The sequence below is a fragment of the Oncorhynchus mykiss genome, chromosome 17, assembly GCF_013265735.2.
Source record: "Oncorhynchus mykiss isolate Arlee chromosome 17, USDA_OmykA_1.1, whole genome shotgun sequence".
Taxonomy (NCBI): domain Eukaryota; kingdom Metazoa; phylum Chordata; class Actinopteri; order Salmoniformes; family Salmonidae; genus Oncorhynchus; species Oncorhynchus mykiss.
Window position 1 is genome coordinate 29,282,707 of NC_048581.1, and position 11,626 is coordinate 29,294,332.

The following is an 11,626-nucleotide window of genomic DNA, read 5'->3' on the forward strand; positions in this document are numbered from 1 at the left end:
AAAATGTTTATTTTCCAAAACGGCACCTTTTTCTCTGTATAGTGCACTACTTTTGACCAAAGTCCTGCCTTACTACCTGCCACTACCCAGTACGCGGGGCGGCAGGTAGCCTAGTGGCAAGAAAGATTGCAAGATCCAGTCCCTGACAAGGTAAAAATCTATCCTTCTGCCCCTGAACAACCCACTGTTCCTAAGCTCTCATTGAAATTGAGAAGTTGTTCTTAACTGACTTACAAAGTACAAATAAAAAGTAGTGCACTGTAGAATAGGGTGCAATTTGAGACGTAGAAGCGCCTTGTTTATGTGCTGAGATAAGGGGGATTTTCAACATGAGCTCTTGCAGGCGCAATTAGACTTTGCCATTAACCGTTTGTTATCTTGACTTTTTCCCGCCATAGGCGGGAAACACCTTGCTGATTACAACGCACGCGATCGATAATTAAACCAATTCAACTAGACAGATGGGTCTGTCGAATTTCTGCCATTGTTTTTTGACCGAGACCGCTTCCGTGTCACAAAGTCTTATACAACTATATGTTCAGTTGATAAAACAATGGTAAGCTTCTTTATTAAGTCTAGGGTTTGAGTGCCAATTTGTTTCACAAGAGGACCGAGTCTATAGGCTAACAACTTATGCTGTTGTCCACGGTGCTGTATTGGTGCAGTGCTGATTCTTTCATAGGCCTACTGGTTGAGAGAAAAAGAGCTATGCTGAAGTGTAGTAAGTAGCCTTCCGCTGGGCACATACGTCAGTTCAACGTTTTGATTTACATTTGGTTGAGTTGTCAACTAAGTGAATTCAACGAAAAAAAGGTTACCATGTCATTGGATTTAGATCAAAAGTTGGGTTAAAAAAATACGAAATTCCCTTATGTTGATGATTTTTTTTCAAATCCAATCAGTTTCCCACCTCATCGCATTAATTTTTTTGGTTGTAATTACGTTGATTCAACCGGTTTTGGCCCAGTTGGCTAGGCCAACTAGACTCACCAAAGACACTATATATTGACTGTCGCTATATTAAAATCCGTTTCCCGATCATTCCCAGCAGCTCAGTAATGAGAGGGTAAATTCTCTCACCTCGCTCCAAAAGGGAAATCAAATATTTCCAGTGACATCTGTGAAATGGCGCGTTTTCCCTCCCTGTATTTAATAAATATTAATGTGATAGCCTCTGTGCTTGTTACGCAACAACATGTTAAATTCATTTCATATCCTTTTAGCACCCCTCGGATGAATGGTGAGGGTTTGAAAAACGTTACTTCACCGTTCCTTTTCGTTTGACTCCGCATTTGTGAGGACGTTGTTTGCTCTGTGAGGAAATGTAGCCTACATGGACTCAATCACTGACTAATTATCTATTTGCTTAGCCTAAGATAATTTCATGATTCATGCATTTACTTTGACTAACGTTTTTTTTGTGGGTTGCTGAATTGGGTGCCAATATATTGTCTATTCTTGCATGGACGAGCACACATGAGAAACTTGATGCCAACTGGTCCGATGAAGGTATAGTGCAGACAATTAATTATCATTTCACTTGAATAAAGTGAATAAAGTAACTCCTTGCAATGAATATGCCAGAGACACATTTGAACCAGAATCCTCTGTAGCCTACCACCCACATGAAAAAAAATATTTTCCATAAGCAGAATTTCAAGTTTTCTTATGGCATCCAGGAGTTCAGACTAAGGAGTCCAGACTATGGGCAAAATATTAATAGCCTAATGCAATAGTTTTAATCTGAATGTATGTCATGCATAATATATTGTGTGATGAACACCCAGGCAGGTAGATTCATTGTATGAGTGACATCTCGTCCCCACGTGGGAAATAAAACATGACACTGCACCGAGATTGCATCAGATAAACCCATGTCTGTGGGGAAATATGGGGATGAATGAGACACGCCAACTGGTGGAAGGTGAGCGTGAGAGACAGAGCGAGAGAAATGGAGAGCGAGAGAGATGGAGAGAGAGAGAGAGAGAGAGCGAGAGAGATGGACAGAGAGAGAGAAAGAAAAATAAAGAGAGAGAGAATACTCGGTGGGATAGTCAGAGAGAGGGACTCTGCCAGGATCCTCACTCTAGGGGCATGGGGAGTGGCTTCCTTTAAGGTGGAACTTCAGACACATAGGCTATACTTGGCCTAATGCAATACACGAGTTAGTTCAAATTCAATCACTTCAATGCACTGTACTGATATATGACTTCGAAACGACAGTAATTAAATCTAATAAAAAATGTTTTTTGGGATGGATTTAAATGCCAGTTGAACTTCAGAATGTAAAGAATGTAAAGCAGACTGCCATCTATAATATATTTACTCCTGGTAAAACAAGTTCATCTTCTCCTATTCTCACTTCTGTATTTGTAAATGTGAATTACAGACCATAATAATAGCAGTCTAAGAAACTCATTCCTAAAACAGTAGAGCAGTGCTTTATCTTACTTGGTCTTGACAACATAATAGTACACGACTCACGTCATGCAGTGGTGTAAAAAATATACAATATGCTTCTACTCGCCTCGGTCCACCTTAAATAAAAGTCTGGAAGTGATTAAGCAGCACAACCTGCTTCCTCCCCACTGTGCTGCAGAGAACCTGCCTCAACGCTGCCCTCATCCCGGCTGTGGCTAGCCTATAAAATCTAGGACGAGCAGAACTGAAACCTCACAGCTACAGACAGGGGACAGCTCCGTGGTGCTGAAACCAACTGCCCGAAAACAAACTCAGCTGCTGCAACACCACACACATGTCAGGAAACATGCCTGGAATCATTGAGGGACACTCTTGGCAACTTTTCCTACTTTCATTCTTGGTTTTGGAGGGGTCGACGCAAGATTTCGGACAGACCCAGTTTATTTGCACGTCTGTGCCCAAGGATATGGACTTGTGCGCGGCTACGATGCAGAACAGCGGTCCGGCAGAGGATTTGAAGACGACGGTGATGCAATTGAGGGAGACCGTGTTACAGCAAAAGGAGACCATTATGAACCAAAAGGAGACAATCAGGGAACTAACGTCCAAGTTGAGCCGGTGTGAGAGCCAGAGTCTGCCCGAGGCGGGAGCGGGAGGCCGGAGAATAGTACCCGGCGCCAAGAACACTATGGGGGACGTATCAAGGGGTCCTCAGGACACTCTCGCTCAACTAGGACAGACTTTACAGACTCTCAAACAGAGGTTGGAGAATCTTGAGGTATGCATTGGCGTTTGTTTGACCTCCCTATTTTGACCTAGTAATTTGGAATGCAGTTTGAGCTTTCAATCAACTTTTAATCCATTCTACGCGTTTCCAATCGGCTCGGTTGATTGTATAGCACGTAGAGCTCAATGTGCTAGTTATAAGTGCTCTATATAGTTGTGAATTGCTTACTATAGGGTTATTTCAGTCCAGTCACTAATGCTATAGACCTATTTAAAGCTCTTTTTCCGCATCCAGTCGTAAAGTGATTACTCTAGAGCACTACATAAAGCCGCACCACACTCCTGATAAGGACAGACAGACGCCTCATCTTTGGACCAATTTAGGCATTTGATGCAAATTGCCGAGGCAGTAAGCCCTCCACAAACGAGCTAAGCACCAGAGCTTTACCCACGACGAGCCCCGCCTCGTGCATGTAGGAGTGTTTATTTAAACCCAAAGTTATTTTAATCCCCTCTTATCTGTTCCTATGTCCTTGTTCCATGGTACAGCAATACAGCCGAAACAACGGTACGGCCCAGGCGAATAGTCTGAAAGACCTGCTTCAGAACAAGATTGATGATATGGAGAAGCAGGTGCTGTCCCGGGTCAACACCCTGGAGGAGACCAAACCGGGTCAGAAAAACGATACGGACCAGCGGAACCGAGTGGAGTCCACGCTGACTTCCATGCATCACCGGATAACGGACCTAGAGAAAGGTGAGTGAGATATGAGACAAAGAGATCATGCCCAAATGTACACAGTCAATATAATAGTTATGTTCATGTGAATGTTTGCTTATACAAACGACTAAACTTATTACATTATTTTGATAATAAGTTGCGCATAAAGTTTTAATAGTAAAAAAAATAAATCCAAATGTGGTGGAATTGCCTCACTCAATTGTTTATATGTCTAAAACAATGTCAATTTCTAAAAACAACCCTGCATTTCACTTGGTTAATTGCTTGGTGCACATGAGGTATCACTACAAACCCGCAGACCACAGTAGCTTGTCAATACAGACTGTGCCGCAGCACAGTTCTCACCACAGTGCGTAATGGGATATGGGCGATGGAGAGAGGGAGGTAGCTGCATTGCTTTGCATATCTCATATTAACACAGTGATGCCACGCTGGGATAATAATTAACGTGGCATGGAGCGACAGCCAATGATCGCTTTATTTCCAGTGACTGTGAACGAGAGTCGTTGGTTTTGTAGCGGACAGAGCCGCGCAGGAACTTTACCAGAGGGTTTTTAACGATGTGCGCAGTGCTTGATAAAGCGCGCACAGTGTTGGAGACCGATAGGCACATTTTGGAACATCAATCAAGGTTTAGTTCCTTACTGACAACCCGAAAGGGATGGGGAGCATGAGCGGGTTGGAGGTTAGGAAGGGGTGGCGCGTGTGTGTGAGTGAGAGAGAGGGAGAGAGAGATAGAGAGCAATTCCGTTTGCCCTGCTCACGTGGTCACATCATACCGCAGATAATAGGTTAGGAGAGAGATGCACAGTCTGTTCTAAGCCAATTATATAAATCAGAGCATCGTCAAAAAACTAAAAAGAAAGGAGAAAACCTTTAGTTAGGGATCGAACATCTCTACTGGTGGAGCAAACCACGTATACGAATAAATCAATCAATCACATGATATGACATAACTGACTATAACATAGGCCTATGAGTGCAATGTAAATGATAGAAATCACTTTAAGGTAAACAAGTAGGCCTACGTTTCGTCCGCAGGTGGGAAAGACAACAGACCACTGGACAAGTTCCAGCTGACATTCCCGTTGAGAACCAACTACATGTACGCCAAAGCCAAGAGAACCCTGCCGGAGATGTATGCCTTCACCGTGTGTCTGTGGATTAAATCTAACGCGTCGCCCGGAGTGGGCACACCTTTCTCCTACGCTGTCACAGGGCAGGCCAACGAGCTGGTGCTGATTGAGTGGGGAAATAACCCGATGGAGATACTCATCAATGATAAGGTAATGATCGCTGACGGCAATGGCATATTCTACACGGCATTTGGTTATAGGCAAAATGGTCAGATCGCCATGCGCAAATGTGGTGTGCCAGACTAGCAAATTAAACTTCGCAGCATTATGCAATGTCTGGGAAAATTATGGAGACGTGACAAGCAACTTAATTATACAAATATTGCATTTACAGCCAGTGCTATGTCTGAAAAAATAAAAAACCGTTGCAATCATTAGTTCTAGGCCAGGCCTATTTGAACATTCAGTAATGGGTGTGCTGTCCATGCTGCAGGTGGCCAAGTTGCCGTTCATCATCAACGACGGGAAGTGGCATCACATCTGCATCACCTGGACCACGCGCGACGGGATGTGGGAGGCGTTTCAGGACGGAGTGCTGCGGGGCAGTGGAGAGAATCTGGCGCCATACCATCCCATCAAGCCGCAGGGGGTCCTCGTACTGGGACAAGAGCAGGTAAGAGGGTTCACTAAATGAGGATGAACTAACTTTGTATTACATTGGTATGCAAGTCGTGATATATTGAGATAAATGGCCTGGGGGAAATAATTATATCCATTAGTAATGAAAATATTAGAGCACGTTCTCTCTCCAATGATCAAAGGAATATTCAAGTAATGGGAAAGTTGAGAGACCTTGACGAAATTGTCAATTAAGACGTAGCCATCTAATTAAGGCCCTCGAGCTAGATATAGTAGAATACCCCCACTCAATTGGGACAATGCACAATCCACTTCAGATAGAAAAGTGGCAAATCTGTAGCAATTAAAAAGTAATAGGCATATATTGTCATGAAAAGCAAATAACGTGTGTAAATGGTTAAATTTGGGCTTCGGTTGTGATGGACCTGTCAAGAAGAGTGGCTGCTTTTTATTATAGTTTTATGATAGTTAGAAATATAAATCAATGCATTTCCATGGTACAGGACAATTGTATTCCTTCCTAATACAGTACAGGATGATTAGCTTATTACACACATTTGTAATAGATTGGCCATGCGTAAAAGAAAGGCCACGCGCGTACCCACAACTCGCGCCACTAACCTTGAACTTGTCATCTTGTTGCTCCGCAGGACACGCTGGGGGGAGGTTTCGACGCCACACAAGCATACGTGGGTGAGCTAGCAAATCTCAACATGTGGGATAGGAAGCTTTCCATCGGGGATATTTATAACCTGGCAACCTGCAACAGTAAAGCGCAAACTGGCAATGTATTCTCTTGGTCGGAGTCCAACATTGAAGTATTCGGTGGAGCTACCAAGTGGACATTCGAGCCGTGCCGTGCGCTCAACTGAACTGCATTCCGACATGAAACCAAGGCCAATCCGACTTATCTGTATTTCTTTTGAGCTTCTGTCGTTGTCTTCATTTTGACGTTCGTTACAGACTATTTGGTATTTATTTAATGATAAGCTTATACCTGGGATTTCTATTAGATATTTATGTACGAAACAACATTTTTTGATCTTGAGAAAAATCTAATTCGTCTTGGAAACCTCAGTTGGACAGTGTTGGTATCTGTTTGTTTGGTTTTCTATTGGAGTTTTGTTGCAAGCGCACTTTAGCTTTTTTGATTCGCTTATTTTGTCTTGGACTGGCAGCTGGGCAATCCACGCCTTACGTTAGACAATTCACAGCACAGTGCGGAATTTATGGAGCCATCCCCTAGAGTGGAACTCACGCTGTCTGTCCAAGTATTGTCAGTATTTGACGCCGTGAAATGATACAGCGCCCTCCAAATCCCTCAACCCCCCACCCCCGGATCTTGCACTGTGAATGACGAGAGCCATGTAGAGAGAGGACGCCGAGGGTACGTTGAAGGACACTGCAAGTCGGACTGTAAAAATAATTTGTAATTGTCGTTCGCTTCAAAGTGTCTCCTGTAAACGAATGTCGTTAATTGCCTACATGCAACAAAGCCTGGGTGCCTTGGGCTAGTGCAAATATTCAGCGCATACGTTTTATGTTGCAAATGATATGTGTTGTTTGTTTTGTATTTATTTTGAGGGAGGGTGGGAGCGTTTCTTGTTATTATTCTGATAAATGTAATTTAATTGAGGTTTGTTCACGGATATGGTGACGTGTTTGGGCAGGTGTTTGTACTACCGGTGTCTGTATTCGGAATGTTACGGTGTCTGTATAGTAACAGCATGACTGAGTGACAAAACGCTGCCACATCTGCTTGACTATCCTTTCTGGGACTGGGTGGTTTTCTACTGGATTGTTATATGCTCCAAGCATGGCAACATTGAAAGATATAAAAAAAAAGATATAATTTTTGTAATAAAATTGTGATACATAAGAGTTAAAAGTTTATTCATGGGCTGGCATTAATCGTAGGCGAAAAAAAGTGTGGATGAGAAGTGAGAAAGAGAGAGCGGGAAAATGTGGGGGGGAGAGAGAATCATAATTGCTGGTTAAATCTGCTTTAATCTTGTCACATGGTGTAGGTGAAAGACGTTAGTGCTGGATAAGTGAAACACGCCTGAACTCAGACTGAAGGTCAGAGAGGTGCTGGGAACAACTGAAACAGTGTGTGTGGTGTGTCTTTTAGCTGACTGCAGAAGATAACACTCCCAAATGCTTTGTGATGTGTGCGTGCGTTTGAGGCGCGCACAGTCCCGCCCTAATGAAAGCGAGGCTGTCGAAAGAAGAAAACGCCTAGTCATATCACTCCCCTTTGCCATAGTCAATTGGTTGCGATGCAATCTGATCCAAACCTACAGAATGCGCCATGCTATACTGTAGCCTATACTGCTCTATTTCGTTCTGTATCAGTTTACAGTGTTGTGTTAAGTGCCATCCTCTCCCATCACATGCATCATGTAACAAAACACTGCAGTCCTGGATGCTGGTGGTCTTGTACTTTGACAGTTACTGCATTGAGCTGAGTCAGTTATTATTCGTTATCACCCACGTATCAGATGGTGTCACAAACATCTCAGAGAAGCACCCACATTTAACTCTGCCTCTTGCAGCATGGCTTTTGGAGAAATTGTGCAGCCTGCACCATCATGCTTGGCTTCCTGTTACCATAGAAATCTATGGCCATTACTCATAAATCCCGTGGGTAGTTAGTTATCCAGAGGGAGAACTGGGAGGGAAGGTCTCTTGAAAGACCAGTTAGAAAAGCGATCTTCCCTGAGAGCCAACATTGATCAGATAGCGAGCAATGAGCAGCTGTAGGCCTTAGTTAGTAGGTAGCCAGAGGGAGAGATGGGAGAGGTAGTCCCTGACAGAAAGAGAAAGAGGTCCCTTGAGGGGACAGACCCTCATTAGCTCGGACAGAACATTCACACACAGCCTCACTGACCCAGAGACTCATTCTCCCAAGGTGCACTACCTCTTACCCAAGGTCAAGAGCCCAGTAACAAAGTAATGAGATGGGAGGTCTCCCTTAGAGAACAGGCGTCCTTACTCTTCTCACTATCATCATTTCACCCTCATACAGAACACACACCAAACTGGACTGGTTACACCCGAGGCCTGTTTCTGAAGGGTTGAGAGCGTACATTGGACTGGTAGACAATGCTGGAGAAGGGTTGGAATTGCACAATGAGTCTTGGGGGTGGTCTAAAACTAGTGGGTTGAACCAACAGTAATTAAAAAACTTATGGGGGAGCTCGTTTTACACGTTCAACACAAGGATCCAGGGGTGTCATCCATCCATTATTTTAGAGGGGGTGCATAGTTAGGAAGGGGGAGGGGGGGGGGGGTGAAGAGGGGTGCTGACAAATCTGAGAATTTATCATTTTTTGAAACACCCGAAGCAGCTTTTAACTGACATCTACAGCCACAATCATTATGCCTATTTATATGTCAAAACTATTTGCATTTTTCTGCATCGGTTATATAATCATACGCCTTTACCTGTTCAATTTTAATTTGAATTAAAGATGCACATGGATTCTTTAAGAACCTTTATGCCTTAGAAGATTAGTACAACACTGGTATATAGCGTCATAGCACAAGAATTAAAGCAATTTTAGTATTCTCTAAAGTCTACTGTAGCAACCTTTCCAGCAGGCATGCCAGCTAAGATAGAGTAGCTTGTCAAACTAACTTGATTGATAGCCTGAAATGGCTTGGCAGCTAGTTAAGAGGTTGGGATATTGGGAAGCTATCTAGCTGGATAGCTAAAGCAAACTTCATAAATTTGCTACAGTAGGTGACTAGTATTATATAGAAACAAAACATTTTCCTTTTAGTTATTTATCAAGAAGGAATCAATAGGCTACATAGCGTATGAGTCATGCCCATCACTGGCAGCTGAAATCAAATCAAACGCTCTGTGTGGTCACTCAACACTCTCTTTCCTCCACTAATGATGCTGTCTGCACTAGAGCCCTCAAACTCAACTCTGGACTTCGAAGCCAGTTCCACTGTGTTCTTTCATTTCCCCCCTCTAATCAGGGACTGAATTAGACCTGGGACACCAGGTGTGTGCAATTTATGATCAGGTAGAACAGAAAACCAGCAGGCTCCGGCCCTCGTAGGGTCAGAGTTGAGAACCCCTGCACTAAAGCATCTAGCATCCTGCCTAGCATATCTTTTCTCCATGGTACACCTTGGAAGGAACCACTTATTAGGGAGAATGGGGGGAGGGGGTACTCCAGTAAGTGTGCCCCCTCCACAAAATGCCACTGACAGATCTTTTTTTATCTATAATTATGATAAAAAGTGGTCTTAAAAATGACATTTTGTAATCAATTTAACCTCAGAACATTTTTAAACAGGACAAATCTGAGGGGGCACTTGGCCTTGTGCCCCATATGGGCATGACACCTCTGCAGGGAGCTCCCCCTGCTTTGATATGGGAGTGCCCAGCCCTCTTGAAGACCCCTGTAAATACTCTGCTATGTTTTACTCAATATATTTATTTAGTCCAGGACTAGGACATGCTACACACTCAATCCACTAGTCAACAAATCACCAAGCCTGTGATTAGTTTAAGCAGGTGTGCTACTACTGAAATAGATTAGAAGTGGAAGTGGCTGGGTGGCATGAGGACAGGGTGAGAATCACACAAACATCACGTTGACAAGGAATGAGGCTCCACTACACTGTCCAAAACAACAGCAGGATCAAAGGAGAGGAGAGGAGAGGAGGGAGGGTGATCTACAGTACTGCCACGGTAGTTTATAGCCAGCCTCTCAGTTGACGTCACCAGAAAGCACCCGTCAATGGCCGACTGGCCAAGCCATCATAATCACTGGGGCTACTGCTTACTACGCTGCTCACTAATTCCCTGCTAGCGTAATGCTGCTAGGCTGTAGTGCATTGCTAGAGTACGACCGTGTATTTGTGAAGTGGTCATCTGTATATTCTCTGCGCCAGGAGACGTCATCAATTGTACCAGGCAGACATTCCCCTGAAAAATGTAAATAAATGATCTGAAAACTGATTTTATTTCACCTTTATTTAAATAAGCAAGTCAGTTAAGAACAAATTCTTATTTACAATGACGGCCTAGGAACAGTGGGTTAACTGCCTTGTTCAGGGGCAAAACAACAGATTTTTACCTTGTCAGTTCAGGGATTTGATCTTGCAACCTTTCGGTTACTAGTCCAACGATTTAACCACTAGGCTACCTGCCGCCATCGATAGAAATCAGTCAAAGGATCAACCTATGAAACCCATGAAATCTCATATATAACACGATAACCTTCCTGTCAAACAGACTTGAATTGATCCAGACAACTGTAATTTCAGATCCCAATTTAAGTCATTGATAATTAACCAGTCCATAAATCAAAGCCCTCAATCTTAATTCAAACAGACAAACCATGAAATAAAATAACAAACTCTACGAGGACAATATGAAAACAGGATTTCTGCCAAAGGGTTGTTACATATGCTGCTTTTTAAACGCTGAGTTACATGGCCTAATGTTTTCCAGGGCAAGAGCACCATTTTCCAGGGCACCTCTCTTGCCTATATGTAAACATCTGTTATTTCTCATACCATAGAGGGCACCATAAGGTGCCCTACTTCACAATTCAGGCTCCAACCCTCTTTATAGAGCTATGTTTTGTAATCAGTGTTCCACAGTGCAATTGATCTCCAGTCAACCGCCCATAAATAACTATCTGGAATGAAAGAGTCAGCCTGAGAAATATTCACACATACATTTTCTCTCAGTATTAAGCACTGACCTGGAAAGCTCCTGGAATGCTATTTTCGCTTTACACTGCAGTGCTGCTATAAATACAATGGGCAATGATAGCAATTTTATTTCAAGGATAATGGAACATAAGTTATGAAGGAAAGAGCATGATTTATGTAATTCTCCAACAAAGATACAACTTTTTAGATGCAATGATACACAAAACACAGCATGTTGTGTCAGTTCACCACAAAACCAGTGATCCCTGTCAACCAATGTACGCCACAGCCGTAAACGCCACCATATCAAGATTGATCGGGACGATTTTAACAATATTTC

At 43.1% G+C, this 11,626-nt stretch overlaps 1 protein-coding gene across 1 annotated transcript; it reads left to right on the plus strand.

Annotated features, from left to right (window-relative positions):
• Positions 1-2,653: 2,653 nt before the first annotated feature.
• Positions 2,654-7,492, plus strand: LOC110493662 (neuronal pentraxin-1). Its single transcript, XM_021568060.2, has 5 exons — positions 2,654-3,199; positions 3,697-3,904; positions 4,931-5,175; positions 5,459-5,638; positions 6,255-7,492. Exons 1-5 carry the CDS (start codon positions 2,756-2,758, stop codon positions 6,474-6,476), a joined length of 1,299 nt encoding a protein of 432 aa, XP_021423735.1. The 5' UTR covers positions 2,654-2,755; the 3' UTR covers positions 6,477-7,492.
• Positions 7,493-11,626: the final 4,134 nt, after the last annotated feature.